The sequence below is a fragment of the Bufo bufo genome, chromosome 1, assembly GCF_905171765.1.
Source record: "Bufo bufo chromosome 1, aBufBuf1.1, whole genome shotgun sequence".
In the NCBI taxonomy this organism is placed as follows: Eukaryota; Metazoa; Chordata; class Amphibia; order Anura; family Bufonidae; genus Bufo; species Bufo bufo.
Window position 1 is genome coordinate 33,694,976 of NC_053389.1, and position 22,239 is coordinate 33,717,214.

General features: G+C 38.7%; 2 protein-coding genes across 4 annotated transcripts in view; one reads left to right on the forward strand and one right to left on the reverse strand.

Moving 5' to 3' along the window:
- The window catches only part of LOC120993044 (venom serine protease inhibitor-like), a 242,274-nt gene that overhangs the window by 179,096 nt on the left and 40,939 nt on the right, over nt 1-22,239 (reverse strand). The gene's annotated exons all lie outside the window — the stretch shown is intronic.
- LOC120993028 (chymotrypsin/elastase isoinhibitor 1-like) lies at nt 9,919-20,354 on the forward strand. Its single transcript, XM_040421702.1, has 5 exons — nt 9,919-9,981; nt 10,077-10,138; nt 10,316-10,348; nt 16,459-16,631; nt 20,191-20,354. The coding sequence occupies exons 2-5, from the start codon at nt 10,102-10,104 to the stop codon at nt 20,200-20,202; spliced, it is 255 nt and encodes an 84-aa protein (XP_040277636.1). The 5' UTR covers nt 9,919-9,981; nt 10,077-10,101; the 3' UTR covers nt 20,203-20,354.

Consider the following 22,239-nt stretch of genomic DNA (forward strand, 5'->3'; position numbering starts at 1 on the left):
GGGAAAACAGTACACCTCTCTGAACAGTGTCTGGGAGGCTGTGGTTGCTGCTGCACGCAATGTTGATGGTGAACAGATCAAAACACTGACAGAATCCATGGATGGCAGGCTTTTAAGTGTCCTTGCAAAGAAAGGTGGCTATATTGGTCACTGATTTGTTTTTGTTTTGTTTTTGAATGTCAGAAATGTATATTTGTGAATGTTGAGATGTTATATTGGTTTCACTGGTAAAAATAAATAATTGAAATGGGTATATATTTGTTTTTTGTTAAGTTGCCTAATAATTATGCACAGTAATAGTCACCTGCACACACAGATATCCCCCTAAAATAGCTAAAACTAAGAACAAACTAAAAACTAGTTCCAAAAATATTCAGCTTTGATATTAATGAGTTTTTTGGGTTCATTGAGAACATGGTTGTTGTTCAATAATAAAATTAATCCTCAAAAATACAACTTGCCTAATAATTCTGCACTCCCTGTAAAATAGCAAGCACAGCCAAGCCCCTGATGTAGGATATAGCAAAAAATAAAACACACTATTGATGGTTAAAAATGGACTTGGTGGCAGCTTGTGCTGGAACAACAAGACACAAAATGGCCGCCGATCACCCCAGAAAAAAGTGACTGAAAAACGCTCTGGGCAGCCTTAAAACAGTGAGCAATTGAATAGCAGAGGTTGTATGATACACAGCTGTATATCGATCACTTCAGTAAATAAATCACTGCCTAATCTCGCCCTAACAGCAGCAGCTGCATCCTCTCCCTACACTGATCAGAGCAGAGTGACGGGCGGCGCTACGTGACTCCAGCTTAAATAGAGGCTGGGTCACATGCTGCATTGGCCAATCACAGCCATGCCAATAGTAGTCATGGCTGTGATGGCCTCTTGGGGCAAGTAGTACTACGCTTGCTGATTGGCTGCTTTGCAGCCTTTCAAAAAGTGCCAAGAAAGCGCCGAACACCGAACCCGAACCCAGACTTTTATGAAAATGTTCGGGTCCGTGTCACGGACACCCCAAAATTCGGTACGAACCCGAACTATACAGTTCGAGTTCGCTCATCCCTAGCTACAAGCATTCTGCATTCACGCTGCAATATTGGGAGAAAAACATTCAACACATTGGTTTATTTCACCATTTGGACAGAATTTTAGAGGCATACAGAAATTTTGGTGGTTCAGCATGGTGTACATATGACGAATCCTTTCGCCCAAAAACTAGCTGTATACATCTAATGTCTTTGGATTAATCTTATGTTACCCCAAAGATCCCAAAATTTTCGTCAGCAACTCCCCAAAAAAGGACTCTGCTTTGCATTCAATGAAACAATATGCAAATTGCAAGCAAATTGCAGATATAGACACGAATGCACTTTCTGTGCGGGGAACCATCCAGCCACAAAGTTCTTTAAAAAACATGGGCAACAATTTGCAACTAACAAAGAATCCAATAGAGGAGGAGACTCCATTGATAGTGCCAAGGCTCATCCATTATTTAAAAATGCACCCAGACAAAGCAAAAGCTCAATTATTAATTGAAGGTTTTTCTGAAGGTTTTTACGTTCCTACTTTCAAAGGTAATGGTTGCTCCTTTGTTAATAATTAAAAATCTGTCAATATTTAAAAAAAAAAGTGATTTTGGAAAAAAGAAATCTCAGAAAATACAGTGGCTGGTCCATTTGCAACCCAAATTTCGAATTTCTCCCCTTGGCTTGGTCCCCAAAAAGGAAGTAAACAGTTACCGTCTAAGACATAATTTATCTTATCCGAAAGACAATTCCTTGAACAATTCAATTGCTAAAAATGTGTCCACTGTCCATTATGCTTCCTTTGAACAAGCTTTATCCTTACTTAAGAAAGCCGGTAGATATGCATTGTTGGCAAAAACAGACATTAAATCTGCATTTAGACTGCTACCGATTAATCCAGCTGGATATAATTCACTTGGATTTCGTTTGAAGGTAACTTTTATTATGACTGAGCACTCCCCATGGGCTTGTCATTATCGTGCTTTTACTTTGAAACCTTTTTTACTTTTCTATAGTGGATGGTGGAAAATCAATATAACGGAGGCTACATACTCCATTATCTAGACGATTTTTTATTCATCGGCAAGGAAAAATCTGAAGATTGCATTAATTTATTAAATACATTCAAGAACATTTCTGAATATTTACATTTACCTTTAGCAGAAGAAAAGACTGTATACCCAACAAAATATATTAAATTTTTAGGCATTGATACTGTAAATATGGAGTTCAAAATCCCAAAGAATTAAATAATTTCCTCTAGAATCGTATTAAATAATTTATTATATTCCAAGAAAACTACTCTAAAACACTTACAATCTGCCTTGGGATCTTTAAATTTTATATCCAGAGTAATCCCAATGGGTAGAATTTTCTCGAAACGCCTATACTCGGCCACAGCAGGTAAAAAACACCCACAAGATCATATCCACATAACTAGACAAATAAAAGATGACATTCAAATTTGGTTAAATTTTTTAGAGAAATTCAACGGCAGATCTATGTGGCAGGAGGAATTTTTTTATTCAGATTCACTTCATTTATTTACGGATGCTGCCGCATCAGTAGGTTATGGTGCAATTTTTCACAAACAATGGTCTGCAGATGAATGGCCTATTGAATGGTTATCTAAACCATGTATAAAAAACATAAATTTCCTAGAACTTTTTCCAGTGCTTGTTTCATAAACAATCTGGCAAAAACTATTTAAAAATAAACGCATCTTATTGTTTTCGGACAATAAAGGTGTGGTTTTTGCAATCAATTGTCTAACAGCAAAATCTGAACCAGTAATTAACATATTGAGACAAATAGTCTTAATATGCTTAAACAATAATATATGGATTAAAGCTAAATATTTAGAAGGAAGATCAAACATAATTGCCGATTCTTTGTCCCGACAGACATTTTCACTGTTCAAACAACTGGTTCCAGATGCAGAAGAAAAAGGAATCCCATTTGGCTTTGATCAAAAAATTAGTTAGTAAAGCACTGGCACCAAATACATGGGCTGCTTACTCAGCCGCATGGAACATGTAGGCTACATTCTGTTCAACACATAATTACAAATACGGAAACACTAACCTATTCCAGGCCATTCACTTTATTAATAATCTTCTAAAAATGGGTAGAAAGGGAGATTATATTCAAAAAATTATATCATGAATTTCCTTTTTTCCAAAAATTTTGAATGTAACCCCCTTTAAATCCAATTTTTTGTTAAAACAAATTATCAAAGTGTCCAAAAGAAACAACCCTAAAATTTGCAGAAAAAGACCACTATCATTAGATAATTTAAATAAATTTATAGAATACTTACCATACATTTGTTCTTCGCCTTATGAGTCATCCTTTTTTAAGGCTGCCTTTTAACTGACATTCTTTGGTACACTTCACATATGTGAAGTCACAGCTGTAAACAGGACATCGGAAGCACTATTAAATATCAATGACATTTACATTTTTTCAAATAGAATATGCATATTCATAAAAAGATCAAAATCTGATCAATTAGGCAAGGGAACATGGATTACTCTCAATGCAATTTCATCTTCAAACATATGCCCAGTTCAGGCCTTAAAAAAATGGTCAAAAGTTAAATATACTTCACAGGGCCCTCTCTTTAGACACCAAGATAGGTCCCCTCTAACCAAATACCAATTTTATTTTATTCTTGCAAAATGTAAAAAACACTTCAATTTAATTAATAAAAAAAAATCTCCTCACTCTTTCCGAATAGGTGTGGCCACACATGCGTATAAAATTGGTCTTCATGCAAAAACCATAAAAAAGATTGGCAGATGGAATTCTGACAGATACAAATTGTACATCAGACCTGAACTATTGTCTTAATTTCTTTCAGAACTGAAGATTATATGGATATTAGGAACCAAAATAATTCAGATTGTAACCGTTCTACAATGAGATTTAAAACAGATAACCTAGGTTTAGGTAGTAAGGTAATGTGATTATATTTTGGAAAGGCATTCCGAACCTATGTATAAAAGACATTTATTTTATATGTTTGCACTCTACAAAGATTTGGCCATTACCAAATTTAGTAATTCTACATGTTGGCTCCAATGATTTGGGCAAAATTTGAACACATTTTCTCATAAATGAATTTATAAATACATTATTAAATATTCAAACACTTCTTCCTCAAGCAAAATTGGCTTACTCAGAAATGGTACATAAATGGGAATGGAACACTATTAACTTGAGATTTAAGGAAAAAATTTGAATCCGAATAAATAAAAACATTGAAAAATTTATGTTACAACATAATGAATTATCTTGCAGACACACCGAATTAGAAGGGTTTGCATCAGGATTATATGAAAAAAAGAAACAAAACCTATCTGATATAGGTTTAGACATATTTAACATCGGAATGCAAAATTTAGTTGAGAGAGGCTGCGATGTAGGTTAGCCATGTAGCCTGGCTATATGGCAGATGGGGTAATAGTCACTCTTCGAATGAACTAGGCAATTAATGAATTAATAGATATTAGTAAATTGATGATTAATTAATTTAATGGTATTGATTAATAAATGGTTTATGGTATTAATTTGTGGTAACATAAAAACACTGTAGCCAATATATGCCATTAATAATAAAATAGTTTTATTAATTAACGAGTGGTTATTTATTTGTAGTACTATAACTCTGGGTATCTAAACATAGGTAAATATGACACCATGATCAAACCTTATTGCAAGTACAAATAAGAGGGGGGGGGGCATGGTGTCATTTACCCTCAAATTTGTAAGTGCAATAATGTGTGTGTATGTATTGCTTGCCTGGGTAACAGATGCAGGTGGTGTAGTCTGAACTCCTCATGGGAGTGAAGATGAGATTTGATTGGAGAGCTGATCAACGGGCAACATGAGGATACCTGTAAAAAGAAGAAACGGTTACTTGCTGCGCATTCCCGTAAGTCACAGCGAAGAATTCCCCTCCCTCCCACCCCTTAAAAAAAAAAAAAAAATGTTGCAGCGTTTGTATAGGGTAATAGTCACTCTTTGAGTGGACTAGGCAAATAATTTAATAATTTGATGGTATTAATTAATAAATGGTTTGTGGTATTAATTTGTCGTAACATAAAAAACACTGTGGCCAATATATGCCATTAATAATAAAATAGTTTTATTAATTAACGAGTGGTTATTTATTTGTGGTACTATAACTCTAGGTATCTAAACATAGGTAAATATGACACCAAGCAGAGACGAGGCACCGCTAAGAGAAGTTGTCTGGATCAAATGGAGTGAGAAGATCAGACGTCACCTGGGAGGCACTGGATGTGAGAGGTATTGGCTCCTGTTTAGTAAGTACAAATTTCTTTAGTGCTAGAGTGTGCGGGAAGGGGGCGGGGGGTCAACTTAGAGAATTGGGCCATATACATTGGGGCTTGGGCCCCGGATCTTTTGAAACCCTAGTAACGCCCCTTGGTGGCAGTAAGGCTGTGTTACCATCACTGTTTATTTTTCTGTTGTTCTGATCCGTCAGAAGAAGTGAAAACTAAATAAATAAAAAAGAATCCAGAATTTTGAGAATCCATAAAGCCTCTTTCAGACAGTCAGTATTTGGTCAGTGTTTTGGATCATTATTTGATCAGTATTTGTAAGCCAAAAACAGGAGTGGTTCGAAAACAGAGATAAATTATAAGGGAATTATTGTCAACCCATTTGTGTTTTGGACTGATTCCTGATTTTGACTTTCTTATCAAATACCGACCAAATTCTGACCGTCTGAAAGAAACCATACGGGTGCTCAAAATAAAGGATCCTTTTTTTTTTTTTCTTTTCATGTTCTTCTGATGGTTTAGAAGAAGGGACAAATAAACTATGAAGTCATCACGGACAAACAGGGACAATAGTGACCCCATAACATAGTGGGTATGGGAGCCAACAGCAGTGACAGTAACAGGGAGTGAGGAGGGCAACAGCAGTGACAGTAACAGGGACAATAGTGGTCATATAACATAGTGGGGAGGGCAACAGCAGTGGCATACAGCACAAGATTGTGGCAGATCACAGTAGTGCATCTCTTTTTCTTTTTTTATCTAACATGTACAGCATGGTGGCTCAGTGGTTAGCACTTGTGCCTTGCAGCACTGGGGTCCTAGGTTTGAATCTGAGCAAGAATAACATCTGCATGGAGTTTGCATGTTCTCCCCGTGTTTGTGTGGGTTTCCTGAGGTACTCTGGTTTCCTCCCACAATACAAAGACATACTGATAGGGAACTTAGATTGTGAGCCCCACTGGGGACAGCCTCATGCTAATGTATGTAAAGTGCTGTGCATAAAATAAATAGTAGGCCAAGAAGCCCAATTGTGGGAATGGCAGTAGAGGAAGCAACAGAATAGTGGCAGCACTTGGCCAGAAGTAACAGCCATTTTGCACAGTATTTCAGTGTGGCAGCAAACTACAGTGTTTCTGTGATTTTTATAAATGTAGTCATGCACATCCACATATTTACAATCATATCGTTCAGGATGTTTTGTATGTTTTTGAGTGATTTTTTGGGTAGCATTCCTGTGCACTTTTGCCCTCATATCTAACAGGTGACTGTGATTAGGTGGTACATATAGCTGTGTGTGCTCCTCCTCCTCTCATGGGTTGCTTAATGCACACAGAGGTAACTAGGAGCAGCACACTATATGTGCAGGGACTGCTTTCCTGAATATAGATACCCATACGGCATAGGTAGGTTTAGAGTAGGACCTGCCTGACCTGAGAACACCTTGGTGCTGGTAGGTGGGCACAGAGGTGTTTTGATCAAAATATATTGGCTAAGAGTCTCAGATTTTATCATTAGATTGAGGGCTTAGTCCATACATTATGTTTGCATCTATTGTTTTAGTGCATTGTTTTCCGGGATTTTATAAATGTAGCCATGCACATCCGCCTATTTAATAACATATTATGCAGGATGTTTTGTATTTTTATTCCTGATTTTTTGTCTAGAGATTTCTGACTTCTATTTCCAATGTTTTCACTCAGATATTTAAAACAGTACCCTCTGAATTGCAAAACACTCTTTGTACACATGTATTACAATTTTTGCAAAACAAAACAAAGATAAGTTTATGAAATGTAAAATTCGCATTATACACTTATATTCCTATCCCCCCCACCAAAAAATAAAAAGGAACTACTGTATGTGGAAATGCTCTGTCCAATATTTCAGACTACTATTTACAGTGTTTTCACACTTGTTTTAAAATACTACATTCTGAATTGTAAAACACATGACCACATACAGTACAGACCAAAAGTTTGGACACACCTTCTCATTCAAAGAGTTTTCTTTATTTTCATGACTATGAAAATTGTAGATTCACACTGAAGGCATCAAAACTATGAATTAACACATGTGGAATTATATACATAACAAACAAGTGTGGAACAACTGAAAATATGTCATATTCTAGGTTCTTCAAAGTAGCCACCTTTTGCTTTGATTACTGCTTCGCACACTCTTGGCATTCTTTTGATGAGCTTCAAGAGGTAGTCCCCTGAAATGGTTTTCACTTCACAGGTGTGCCCTGTCAGGTTTAATAAGTGGGATTTCTTGCCTTATAAATGGGTTGGGACAACCAGGTGCGTTGAGGAGAAGTCAGGTGGATACACAGCTGATAGTCCTACTGAATTGACTGTTAGTATTTGTATTATGGCAAGAAAAAAGCAGCTAAGTAAAGAAAAACGAGTGGCCATCATTACTTTAAGAAATGAAGGTCAGTCAGTCAGCCGAAAAATTGGGAAAACTTTGAAAGTAAGGGCTATTTGACCATGAAGGAGAGTGATGGGGTGCTGCGCCAGATGACCTGGCCTCCACAGTCACCAGACCTGAACCCAATCGAGATGGTTTGGGGTGAGCTGGACCGCAGCGTGAAGGCAAAAGGGCCAACAAGTGCTAAGCATCTCTGGGAACTCCTTCAAGACTGTTGGAAGACCATTTCAGGGGACTACCTCTTGAAGCTCATCAAGAGAATGCCAAGAGTGTGCAAAGCAGTAATCAAAGCAAAAGGTGGCTACTTTGAAGAACCTAGAATATGACATATTTTCAGTTGTTTCACACTTGTTTGTTATGTATATAATTCCACATGTGTTAATTCATAGTTTTGATGCCTTCATAGTCATGAAAATAAAGAAAACTCTTTGAATGAGAAGGTGTGTCTGTACTGTATATTTCTATTTTTCTGAACATGCCCTGTCCCATGTTTTGGACAAGTATTTTAGGTGTTTTTACTGTGATTTAAAACACAACCCACTACATGCGCTGTACACTTATATTGCTATAACCAAGCCACCCCCACACCCACCCTCAGAAAAAATAAAAATAAACTGCCTGGTAATTCTCTCTCCCAGATTTCAGACTACTATTTTAGTCGTTTTCACTGTAAATTAAAATGCTACCTCCGGATTGTAAAACATGTGATGTATATTTGTATTGCTATTCCCTTCCCCCACAAAAATAGAATTCTTTAACTGTCTGGAGATGTTCTGTGCCAGATTCTGAATTCTTATTTTAGGTGTTTTTACAGAGATTTACAGATTTAAAACGCTACCCTCTGGATTGTAAAACACACGTCGTATACTTGTATTGAGCCACACTATCACTTAAATTTTGGTTTGGAAAAAGAAAAGCTGTATTTTTGTAAAAATTTTAAATGCAAATTACTAAGTGGTTTATGTGTACCTTAAAAACTGCAACTTTTCCAGCAACAACAAATAAAAAGCCCTCATATGGCTATATGGTGATGACTTGACAGCCAAGGGTATTAGTATAAATGTAGTTGCAGTAAAGATTTATTAGTCTGAAAACTCGTAAGTGGCAGTGCACGTCGAGAGAGTGATCCAAGCATTGCATGAGACACTTCTCATAGGCCAAATATCATGTGATTAGTGACGTCAAAACTAAAGATGATGGAGGACTGGGGCTAGAAACCATCAATCAATAGACATAGGGGGCTTGGCTGTAATAGTCCCCAATGATAGGTTACAGTTAATGGGGAGATTACAAATGAGTTGAGCTGTGGTGTCAATTCGCCATATCCCCTCTTACCCTTGAGGACAACCTATAGCAGTAAAATATACGCGGGGGGGGGGGGGAATCCTACTTGACAACTGCATCAAACACTGTTTTATTTCACATGAACTTGTAATTGGGGGGGGGGGTCATCTTAAGTTAAATAACAAATGTTAAGTCTTTTGTGGTTTGGAAACAGGAAATTTGTGGTTTGGAAACAGGAAACTTTTTTGCTTGAGGCAAAATCCACCTGAGCAAGCGACCAGACAGCTCCATTAAAGATGAAGAACACACTTGTGAAATGTACATGGATTGTCAGGCCCTAAATGAGGAAACTGACCGGACATTCATACCAAATCTTCACAAGATTACAAACAACATTTCAGAAAAGTTTAACCATCGCTTTGCTGGTGCAGCAGGGTATTAGTAGGGAAGACCTAAACAAACCAGCCAAGTCAAAAGACATTCATGAGGGAGTAAATTTGTGACAGGCTTCTAACTATCATGTATTAGTTATAGCATGGTTTCCTCATATGGGGAACACGGTGGCACTACAGCCTTCTCACACCCTTGTTGATGCAATTACTGATGTACAGGGATGAGGCAGAATTTGCATATTCTGTTTTAACAAATATTTGTCTCAGAGTCCAATTACACCTACTTGGCAATGTATTGCCTAACTGAATATGGATTGCCTAACTAAATTGCCCATAAAAATCTGAATTTATTATTGATAGATGTGAAATCTTAGAATAAGATGATCTAAACAGACAAAATGTTTAATTGTTGGGACTACACCTTGAGGAAGCCTCCAAAAACATTCTGATTGTCTCCTGGTCAGAAGAGCAAAGCTATAAATTCTGAAGGATCATCTTCTCATCTTAATCATCTCCTCAGGATCATTCACTGACAGGTAGCATGCGTATCCATTTAATTTGTTTGGTGTATAATCTATTTGAAATATTAAATCTTAATATCTTGTACTTTTTAACTTTTTGAATTCAAAAGGCACAATTTTACAACTTCTGCAGTGATGGCCACGATGACGACTCTTCTGTTATTTTGCTCAGGTATTACAAGATTTAAAGAAAAACATTTGAAAACATTCATAGATGTGTATTACAATAGATATTAATAAATGATTATATTACATTTTTTTATTATAACTTTCTACAAATGATTTTATTTAGTCATTTTTTGGAACCATAAATGTTGACAAAAAAGTTAACTTAATTTTTTTGTTTTAGTGATTTCTTTAGGTTTTATTTACGGTGTACAAGGTGAGTGAAGTTGATTATGTATTTACTGCTTAAGAGGGGGTTTTTTTGCACCTGCATTTTTCTTTTTTTAAATCGCTAGCTTCAAACTCAAATGAATGTTTTTTTTATGGCTGTTATTATTTTAGAAAAATTCAGCATGCTTGAGCTCTTGGCACTTTTTTAAAATCACCTTTACTTTAAAGGAAAAATGCCATTAGGAAAATGTTAGTGGTAAGGCAGACTGGCCAAGATTTACTGATATTAAAGATGGTATAAGGTTAGAAATGTTGTCTAGACCTGCAGCAGATTTATCCTAGGGGCTCAGGCTCGATGATAAATCTGGTGCAGGGATAGCCACTTTTTTTTTACTCTATACCAACTGTTGTTTGGCTTACTTTGAAATAGATTTCATCCCAGAATTGTCACACAAATTTGGTGCAAAATAGTGTATATATGGTCATGACCCTTTCCCACGGAGCCTCACACGCTGTCAAGCATGTCGGAGAAAGTGAATAAACCTTGCATGTTCCAAATTATGCCATTTTGTTTCAATTTTAGACAGATTTTTGCTGCAGACGTATTAGTTAATCTGGGCCACACAAAAAAAAAAAAAAAAAGTGCTGGAAAACACAAGTGCCAAAAAAATTCTTGAGGCTATTCAGGCAATTTTGCAGCAAAAAAATGCTACTGCAAATATGCGTGTGTAGGGACCCCTACATAGATCTGATGTGTTATAGTTCTACCTTGGAAAAGAATCTGAGCATTGTCATTTAGCAAGTTCCTAGTAGTATACCTCCTTACCTTTTCTCTTAGCCTGAGATGAATGGCACGTGTTGACCAGGTCTGAAAAATGCAAATGTTTTTTGAAAAGTGCAATTGATAACAAACTTAAATTGATTGTCCATCTTTTATTATCGTGTTGTCCAATGTAAGTTTAATAGCGGTGTTGATTTATTTTTGAATATATCATTATAGGTTATATATTGTAGGCTTATTTGTTAAATGGATAAACAGTATGCAGTAAGCTTCTTAGCTCCCCTAGTGGTGGCTTCAGAAAGAGAGAATACTATATTGCTCTCTGCTGGGGATTTGGAGATCTGTACAAAATTCCAGCCACAACAAATAGGAAGAAATAAAACTGTACAGAAGCTTGGACTTATTTAAATATGAGAAATGGTTTTCAAGGACATACATTCAATTTCAGCTTCTTAGAATCTGGCAGATAGAGAAAGCTGTAACGCTCCTGTCCCCTTTAAATTCTCTTGTCCTTACTTTGGAACATTTTTCCAAAATTTATCTATAGATCTTTGGTAAAGAGGTTTTCTAGAATCAGCATATTGTTGGCATTTTCTTAGAATAGACCATTATTGTCAGATACGTGGGGTGCAACTCTTTGAACTCCTCGCTGATTAGCTGATATGAGTCATGATACAGTAGCTTTATTGTTTACATTGGCCCGTCTACTTGCACATCGTACATACAGTAGTGACAGAGCAGGGTATCATGTGAGTAGGACAAAGCTGCAATACCTTGCACCGGTGCCACTAAGAAGAAGGCATACTGGTAGATGAGCTATAATAAAAATTGAATGGGCTACAGTGTTCATACAAGAACACTTCAAACTTCTGATCAATGATGATGCTGAGTCAAACCCCCACCAATCTGATATTGATGGCCTATCTTAAGAAAATGCCACGAACATACCAGTTCTGGAAAACCCCTTTAATGAGTATTATTATATATTAACCCAGATCTTGACTCTATTGTGCATATTATGTCATGATTTTTCATTCAGTAATTTGAGATCTTCTACTTTTATAAGACATTATCCAGAATAAATCAAAAATAAAACTGCAGCACTCGCAATTCAATTCATGCTGGTTTATTGACCAAAAATTGTGACGTTTTGACCATCCTAAATGGTCACATGATCACCATGCAACTCTGCAGTATTCCAATACATGTGCACTCCGTTCTATTGAGCGCACTGTCTGCCATTTAGTGAAGCGATTGCTTGAGAGAATATGTCCACAGGAGCATCATGTCTGTAAGTTTATATTATGTACATTTATAATTATGTCCAGAGGAGCATCCTAAAAGTTTAGATTATGTATATTCAATTACCACTTATGAATTGGGATATGGAATCACATGTGCACTGTGTATCACCTGATGTATAGGTTAAAGCGTAAGGATTGATCATGGATTTGCATAGTAATAATGTGACCATTTGCATGGTGATCATGCGACCAGTTTGCATAGTGGTCATGTGACCGATTTGCATAATGATCATGTGACCATTGGTCATGTGATTGCATTGAGAATGTGACCATTTGCATGGTGATCATGTGGTCAATTTGCATAATGTTCATGGGACCATTTAGGATGGTATATGTATTCGTGTATACACACACATTTGTTTGCTTGAGAAAGACCAAGAGGCTGAAATAACACAATTTTTGGTGAATAAACCAGCATGAATTGAAGACCGGTGAGTGCTGTAATTTTATTTTTGATTTATTCTGGATGATTTGGGGATGCTACAAACTGGTATCCAACACTGCAGGCACCACCACCATAGAGACTTTTTGTTATAGATTCGTAAGTTCTGCTACTTTTTTTCTTTATAAGTCATTAGACATGTATCGATTGGTCAGTCTTTGTAAAAAGTAGAGAAAAGTGAATCGATCTACCAAGTCAGTGATGGGCAAACAGCGGCTCTCCAGCTGTTGTAAAACTACAAATCCCATCATGCCCTTCTGTAGGCTGATAGCTGTAGGCAGACGGGGCATACTGGGAGTTATAGTTTTACAAAAGCTGAAGAGCCGCAGTTTGCCCATCCCTGTACCAACTAATTGGATTTGTTATGAAATTCACAAAAAATCACCTTCCAAACGAAGCTGATATTTTGGAATTGTGCGAAAGAGACCACCATTTTATGATTTAAGTTCAATACACTAATGGGGAAAGTAAGGATGAAGATGGAAGATAACATGGGCCCTGGGCAGGGGTCCTGGCTGGTGGGTTTGCCCTCAATACCTTGCAGCCAGCCTGACAGCCAATCAAGAGGAAGTATATTGGGAGGTCTATCAGGCGCTGCGTTAGCTCCCAAGCAGATATGCCATTCTAAGTTCAGCCATTGATGTGATAAGACGTATCTGTCCCAGAAAGAGCATTAGAGACACGAGACAGCCAATTTTGCTATGATTTGATGTTACTTTATTAAAAGCTGATGCCGCAATTCATAGGCAACAGTTCGGATTCACAATACATTTATGAATGTGGGTCATTAAAGGGCTTCTGTCAACAGATTTGTACCTATGAAACTGCAACACATGCCAGTTCAACCAGTTTCATAGGCACCAGTCTGCTGACAGATGTCCTTTAAGTGAACTATGGAACACAGGGTCCAGAGGAATCAAGCAGGTCAGCAGTGTCTATCTATTGACATAACTTTGCAATCGCAACACAGAACAACTTTAAGAAATGCACAGAAATAGTTCTGTATAATGCAGAGCTGTGGCCATGCAGTGAAGCTGAGCTAAAACACAACTGGAGCAGTTGAACTGTGACTTGGCTTGGAGCTGTACAAAACAGAGCTGTGTATGTGCTGTGATGAAACAGAGCTGAGACACGCCTGGAGTAGTTCAACTGTGGATTGGTTTGGAGCTGTACAAAGCAGATGCCAGGAGTGCAACCAGTCACTTTACTAGACAGGGCTGTGCTGGAAGGGTTGACACGCCGACTGGCAAAGTCCTGGCTGCTGGACCTGTTAGTGCAACTGGAAACTGAGCCAATCAGGTTACTGACTCCTTCTCCAATCCCGGAGCTAGGCAGTGGATTTAGTACTGCTGATTCCAATCAATCTTGCCTCTGATTGTAGTTGTTTTCAGGGCACCATGCTATGGACTTCCTACTGACCTTTCTGGTGGACTGACTTATGGCTTGTATTTTGCATTTATCCTGTGGCGGCTGTTCCTGCTTATATCGACTCTTCTGTACTGACCGTGGCTTGTCTCTGGATTTCTCATGTAATGCATTGATTGTGTTTTTCTCTCCTGGTTTTGACCTTGCTTGCTAGCTATAACTATCAGATTGGTGGTGATCCTACCACTGGGACTCCCACCAATCACGAGAATGGGGGCCTTGTACCCTGTGGAGCCCTCTGTAAATGTACAGAGCGGCTGGTTAGAACTGTGCATCACCACTCTACTTATTTCTTTAGGAGCACCGGAAATAGCCAAGCACACACAGGAAAGAACACTGACACTGGAGTATTTAAACCAGTGTGATCAGGAATTAACACAGCAGGCAGGCTGGCTTCAGGGACAAACTTGACAAGGGACCCACGTGGCTTGGCAAGGAGTAGCAGAAGACCATTCAGGATGCCATCAGGAAGAGCCATGACAGACAACAATCAGCACACAGGATAGAACACTGAGCTATATTTATATGAATATGTATAAAAAGAAAAGCAGCACTACCGTATTTTCTGTGTAGATCCAATGAGTGCCGGTGCTCGCAGTGTTGGACCTAGTCCTAGTGTCCCAGCCGACAATCTAAAAAGATAAAACTGCAACACTCCTTGTCTCTTTTTAGTGGTGGTTATTCACCAAGTAAGGTGTGCCGCTTCGACTACGTATAACCATTTTTAAGCATTGTGTGGCGTACTTAGCTTCATAAATGACCCCATAGAGTGTTCCCAGGCACAGCTATGACTTGAGGTTGATACTCGTTATGACAAACATGATGCTGCTGAAGCCTGGTCCTCAGGCATATTTGTGAACATGGAAAGCTGCATGCTTGGTTGCTTACATGCTCACAAGCATTTTGATAGCATCAAAAAACTGATGACTACTGGGTTGGCATGGTTTAGGACTATAAATATCAATGCAAAATGGTGGACAGTTCTCTTGATACCAACAGGGAGGCCAAATTACTGTATTATCAGGATGCACCCAAGCAGAAAAAATTGTCAAACTTTAATCAGGCATATGGATTCATGTGGATTTTTACACACCTCGGCCTGATGCCAATGAATAGATCTTTTATTGTATCAATTGTATCGTTGGCCCAATAATGTTACAACTAATACTAACCCTGCACGACCCAAAATCTACAGTGTTGTCTGTCATAACTAGAGATGAGCGAAGTTTAGAAAATTTTGATTCGCTTGCTTGGCCGAATTTCTCAAAGATATTAATTCATGGTAAAGCACATTTCTTTCTGAGTAGGGGGCGCAATGACAGGGAAAGGTGGTTGCACCGCCCCCGTCACTGAACCCCTCATCTGAAAGAAAAAAAATTAGGCTTTCAGGGATTAGTTGGTGAAAAATAAATAAATAATAATCACCATATCCATTCGAGCGTGAAAAGGCTTGATTGAAGATCTTTTGTGGCGCGTGGTGACATCATACATCACTGTGCACGAGATTTTGCGTGAGTATGTTGTTTTTTTACCGCCATTTCAGGGAAAATTGATTTCTTACCACAAAGCACGAGGAAATTCGGCTTTGTGGCAAATCGAATGTTCCCTAAAATTCGGATCGAAGTTCACTTCAGACACTTTGATGTGCTCAACACTAGTCATATCCCATACTGTACTGCTGCAGCTTCCATTGCCACTACCGCTACTCTTCACAGCTGCACATCTACTACCTTGTCGGTTCCATATTGTGCTGCTAATGCTCTCACTACTACTGCCGCTACTACTTCCCCTATGCAACTGTGCATCTTGTGCCTCGTCTGTGAGGTTCCACATCCACACTCTACTACTGCTGCTCCCCTTAAAAATGGAGATTTATTGGATGCTTCTTCCAATATTACTGTGTGTATAAAAAAGCATAACAGATCCTAAGTGTGGTGTTTTTGTAAACTCCCTTATTTGTTAACCATGCCCAATTTACTATTACTGTAATTACAAAGGGAGAAAGAGATAGAGAATACAAATTAAAAAAGAAAAGAAAAAAAGACAATACTGAAGAAAAATCAAGTCTTAGGAGACATCAAAGTGTCATATACCAATTTTCAGGCCAATTGGAGCAGTTTTGATTCAAGTTGAATTTAAGTAATACGATTTACACATGTTCTTTAACAGCTAAAGTGTCAACTTCCTAATGACTTTTCCCACAGGTCAACGTTGCCCTGTTGGAGCTGCAATATCAGAGTGTTCTGGTTGTTGGTCTAAATGTCCAGATCCGACTATAGGTTGTGCCCAAGTTTGTTCAAGAGGCTGTGCATGTACACAGGCTGGATATCTAATAGGTCCTGATTACAAATGTATCCCAAAGGAAGAATGTCCAAAGGTAAGCCAGCAGCAGATCTCTATGTGATCCATATATTCAATGTCATCAAAGATCTGCTCTGTATCAGTATGTAGAGCTACAGTATATGCAATGTCTGCATTTGTTGAGGAACAGAAGTTCTTCTTTTTGTTCTTCTCCTTTTTCTTCCTCTTTTATTGTCCTCCTTCCTTTCTCCTTTTTACTCATCTTTTATATTTATTTTTCCTCTTTTTCTCCTCATTGACCTTCTCCATCTTCATTATTTATTTTCGTTCTCCATCTTCTTTTTCTTCTTTTAAATTCTTTTTCATCTTTTTTCCCCTACTTTTCCTTTGTCTCCTCTCTCATTTTGTGGTTCTTTAGAAATATAAACTACAGGGTGGGCCATTTATATGGATACACCTTAATAAAATGGGAATGGTTGGTGATATTAACTTCCTGTTTGTGGCACATTAGTATATGTGAGGGGGGAAACTTTTGAAGATGGGTGGTGACCATGGCAGCCATTTTGAAGTTGGCCATTTTGAATCCAACTTTTGTTTTTTCAATAGGAAGAGGGTCATTTGACACATCAAACTTATTGGGAATTTCACAAGAAAAACAATGGTAACTTTATTCTTTCATGAGTTATTTACAAGTTTCTGACCACTTACAAAATGTGTTCAATGTGCTGCCCATTGTGTTGGATTGTCAATGCAACCCTTTTCTCCCACTCTTCACACACTGATAGCAACACCGCAGGAGAAATGCTAGCACAGGCTTCCAGTATCCGTAGTTTCAGGTGCTGCACATCTCGTATCATCTGAAGGCAATCGTCTATGCTGTGAAGATACGAGATGTGCAGCACCTGAAACTACGGATACTGGAAGACTGTGCTTGCATTTCTCCTGTGGTGTTGCGATCAGTGTGTGAAGAGTGGGAGAAGAGGGTTGCATTGACAATCCAACACAATGGGCAGCACATTGAACACATTTTATAAGTGGTCAGAAACTTGCAAATAACTCATGCAAGAATAAAGTTACGTTAAAACCAAGCACACCATTGTTTTTCTTGTGAAATTCCCAATAAGTTTGATGTGTCACATGACCCTCTTCCTATTGAAAAAACAAAAGTTGGATTCAAAATGGCCGACTTCAAAATGGCCACCATGGTCACCACCCATCTTGAAAAGTTTCCCCCCTCACATATACTAATGTGCCACAAACAGGAAGTTAATATCACCAACCATTCCCATTTTATTAAGGTGTATCCATATAAATGGCCCACTCTGTATGTTACTATGTTCATCTTTACACTATTTCTTCCTTTCTTATTTTATTCTTCTCTTGTTACCCTTCATCTTCTTCTTTATTATTTCCTCCATCTTCTTCATCTATTTCTTCTTTGCATCCCATTATATTGTTCATGCCTTCTGCTGCCCTGCTACTTCAGGGCATAGGCACCACTCCACTCATCCTGTGTCTGTCACGTGTCAAGTACTCCAGCTTTGTGTCTAATAGGGACATTCTGCAGCTGCTAGGCTGTTTCCAAGGTGCTAGTTTATGCTATATTTGCTACTCTGTTTTTAACAACCCCTGCCTGAACAATAGCTTGACCCTCCGCTGCCTGATAGGCCGGTGCCTGATTAGTATATTGACCCTTTGCTGCCTGCCCTGACCTTGGACTTGTTTCACGTATATGCACGTACTCTGCCAGCCTTGAGCTTGGCCTGTTACTGACTGTAAACTTCGCTTGACCCCTTAGTGCCCCGCACCAATTTCTCTCACCCCAGAACTAGTCAGGGACAGTGGCCTGAAGGCTTCCCTGCAGCGAAGTCCAGATCTCTGCATAGGGATTAAATGATAAATAGTGTTGATCGCGAAAATTCTAATCACAAATTTTTTAAGCTAATATTGCCACTTCGAGAATTCGCAAATATCTAGAATATGGTGCTATATCTTCGTAATCGCAGATATTCAAGATTTTATTTCATCAGTACCAATGATCCTTCACTCCATTTTGCCTGTGGGCCAATGAGAAGGATACAATATATTTGACTTTAATAGTAGTGTTGATCGCAAATTTTCATATTGCAAATTTTTTATCGCACATTTTTATCGCAAATTTTCTGATTGCCGATTTTTGCAATCAACAAAATAATGACTGGAGATCACGAATTCTGGAATTCGCTAATATATGACGAATATTCACCCAAATATTAGCAAAATATTGCAAATTCGAATATTGCCCCTGCCGCTCGTCACTGATGATGAATACTAGGGAACCCAAATTCAAACTGGTTGGTTGACAAAGTGGTTCCACACCTCCTTTCTAACTCTCCCCACTATTGTCCTAATCTTTTGCCTTCTTTATATCTTTCACTTATTTTTTCTCTTGCTGTTTTGCTCAATCGGGCCTCTTTTTTTCCCCTGATTCTCCTTTTTGTATACGTTTCTCTTTTTCCTATCATCTTAATCTGCTCTCTTTTATTCTTCCAATTAGGGTAACTGTGTAGGCACTGGTGCTTGTAAATGCTTAAATGCACATGATAGGTGTGGGCCCTGTTACTGTTTTTGTACTGGGGCTTATGAATTTCTAGATATACCTTCTTTATCTTCTCCTTCATCTTCTATCAGTCAGCGAGATCTCCAACATTCTGCACTAATTAATTTTACAGAGCTCCATTTTTCTGATAGAGAGTTTCAAATCTCCCATTCAATACATCTCAATGATAGACTTCTTTCTGCTGCAATCACCACTTGGGGGAGCTCAGGAGCAGACTACATATTGTTTACACACTGAATTCAGCAAGGATGACTCGGGAGACTCCTAAGCTCCCTCTAGTGGTGGCTGTAGGCAGTCAAAATTTTATCATTAAACAATTCTATGTCTATGCAGAGGATTTTGAGTTCTAGATTACATAAATGAAGATAGAAGGAATTATTAATCAGAACATCCAAAAATGAATATTCACTGTAAAATCTTGATTTTCTCTTTTTTCTTCATTGAGTTTTTATGTATGTGGATTCAGTATACTCTGTTAAAGGGGTCGTCTCACTTCAGTAAGTGGCATTTATCATGTAGAGAAAGTTAATACAGGCAACTTACAATATACTGGTATGATCTATATTGCTTCCTTTGCTGGCTGGATTCATTTTTCTATCACATTATACACTGCTCGTTTCCTGGTTACATACCACCCTGCAATCCAGCATCGGTGGCCGTGCTTGCACAATCTAGGATAAAGAACTAGCCTATGTGCACTCCCATGGTCCCGGCCACCAGAGAGGCTGACGCTTTTTCCTATAGTGTGCGAGCACGACCACCACTGATGGATTTGAGGGTGGTCTGCAACTATGGCTTTCCAGCTGTAAAAATACTATAACTCCCAGCATGTCCTGACAGATGCAGACTTAGGGTTATAGTTTTGCAACAGCTGGGGTGCCATAAGAGTAGGTTGAGGATCACTGCTTCTTTTACTTACATCGTACACCACCTCTGTTTTCTATGAAAAGTGATATAAAATAAGTTATTAATAAAACGTCTTTAAAATATCAATAAAAGTCCTGTATATTAATTACTTCTGCTCTACTTCTCACAGACAAATGCATAAGATGAAGGCAAGAAACCTCTGATCAAAGGAAGACGACATTGACGTCTCAGAGAAGATTTGTTCCTAGTCCTGAGAAAAAATATGGATAAAATAAAATTGCATGTGTAACAATTCTAACTATTATACCCAATAAACCAGTGATAGCATCGTAATAGTGTGGAGTAATTTAAACCGCCTCTCCCATTTCTGACAAGATGAAAACCTCTGGTGGCCTGTTCTCCACATAGGTGTAGGTCACAGAGGTGGGACTTGCACCTGTCACATATTTTTGGCATATCCTGTGGTAACCGACAACTATGACAACAGACAACTATGTTAAATTCACTGGCACTACAATGGAATGCTCCTCCTATACTAGACTCAGTTTACATTGCACTGGTGATGACAAGTCATACCGCCATCTGACCGCCGAAGCCCATTACTTCTAGCAGCAATGTCAGTAAACACAGAAGTTGATTGATGCAGGTATTACTATTGCAGTGTTAAAGAGGACCTTTCACTTGTATAAACTATGTGAACTGAGTATGCTGCCCTATAGAGCGGCGCCCGGGGATCTCACTGCACTTACTATTATCCCTGGGCGCCGCTCCGTTCTCCCGTTATAGGCTCCGGTACCTTTGCTCCTTAAGTTATAGTAGGCGGGTCTTCCCTTGTCCTGTGGGCGTCTCCTTTTCCTAGGCTGCAGCGCTGGCCAATCGCAGCGCACAGCTCACAGCCTGGGAGAAAAAAACCTTCCATTTCTACAATATTTTCATGCTGCCCTGGTACCCGTTGGTCTCTGCTTCCTGGTCTCGTTCACCCTCAGTGTAGGCTGGCATCATCGTGTTGAGGGGACATTGTTCATTCCTCTCAAACATCAGTGGGAAAGTAGGAGTAACCAGTAGCAGAATGCACTTGTTCTGGAATAACCATACGACACAGTAACATAGTTTGTAAGGCCTAAAAAAGACATCTGTCCAGTCAGCCTGTTATCCTGCAGGTTGATCCAGAGGAAGACCAAAAAAAAATATCTTGTGAGGTAGAAGCCAATTTTCCTTATATTGGGGGAAAAAAATCCTTCCCGACTCCAATGAGCTAATCAGAATAATTCCCTGGATCAACAACCCCTCTCTAGTATCCATAGCCTGTAATATTATTACGCTCCAGAAATACATCCAGGCCCCTCTTGAATTCCTTTATTGTACTCACCATCACCACCTCCTCAGGCAGAGAGCTCCATAGTCTCACTGCTCTTACCGTAAAGAATCCATAGTCTCACTGCTCTTACCGTAAAGAATCCTCTTCTATGTTTGTGTACAAACCTTCTTTCCTCCAGACGCAGAGGATGTCCCCTCGTCACAGTCACAGTCCTAGGGACAAATAGATGATGGGATAGATCTCTGTACTGACCCCTGATATATTTATGCATAGTTAGATCTCCCCTTGGTCGTTGTTTTTCTAAACTGAACAAACCTAATTTTGATAATCTCTCAGGGTACTGTAGTCGACCCATTCCAGGTATTACCTCTCCAGCTCTGCTATGTCTGTCTTGTTCATTGGAGCCCAGAATTATACACAAGCTTGCAATAGGGGTATAACATAGTCATAAGCCAACTCTGCTTCTTTTGGTACTTCAGGGTTTACAGGAGCCTTAATATGGTCCATTAAAGGTGATCTGTAGTGAGGTTTCTCTAAGGGTCATACTGTAGTTACGTGTCTTCCAGATCAGAATTAATGGCCATAGCTGTTCAGTCTTTTTGCCTTATAACATACAACTAGCACGACGGCTATACTCAGTTATAGAAGCAAAGCACAGAAGAAGCACATTACATGCAGGAGTCCATAATGAAAATCAGTACCTATTAAGGCACAGTAGTTATGCCCCATTAGGTGCCCCCTCAATGGAGTTATGCCAGATGATGTGCCCCCTCACATTAGTTATGCCAGATTAGATGTCACCTCAGTAGAGTTATGCCCACTTTTGTGCCCCCTCACTCTATTTGTGTCGTCCCCCCCCCCTACACCATTTGGCCCCCAGTGCCCTCTCCTGACTGCAGC

Bases quoted from the DNA above. Each gene is read 5' to 3' on its own strand.
- LOC120993028 (XM_040421702.1), top strand. From the start codon at position 10,102: ATGGCCACGATGACGACTCTTCTGTTATTTTGCTCAG. The intron at 10,139-10,315 runs GTATTACAAGAT...TTTTTGTTTTAG, and splicing joins TCTTCTGTTATTTTGCTCAG to TGATTTCTTTAGGTTTTATT. The intron at 10,349-16,458 runs GTGAGTGAAGTT...CTTTTCCCACAG, and splicing joins TTTTATTTACGGTGTACAAG to GTCAACGTTGCCCTGTTGGA.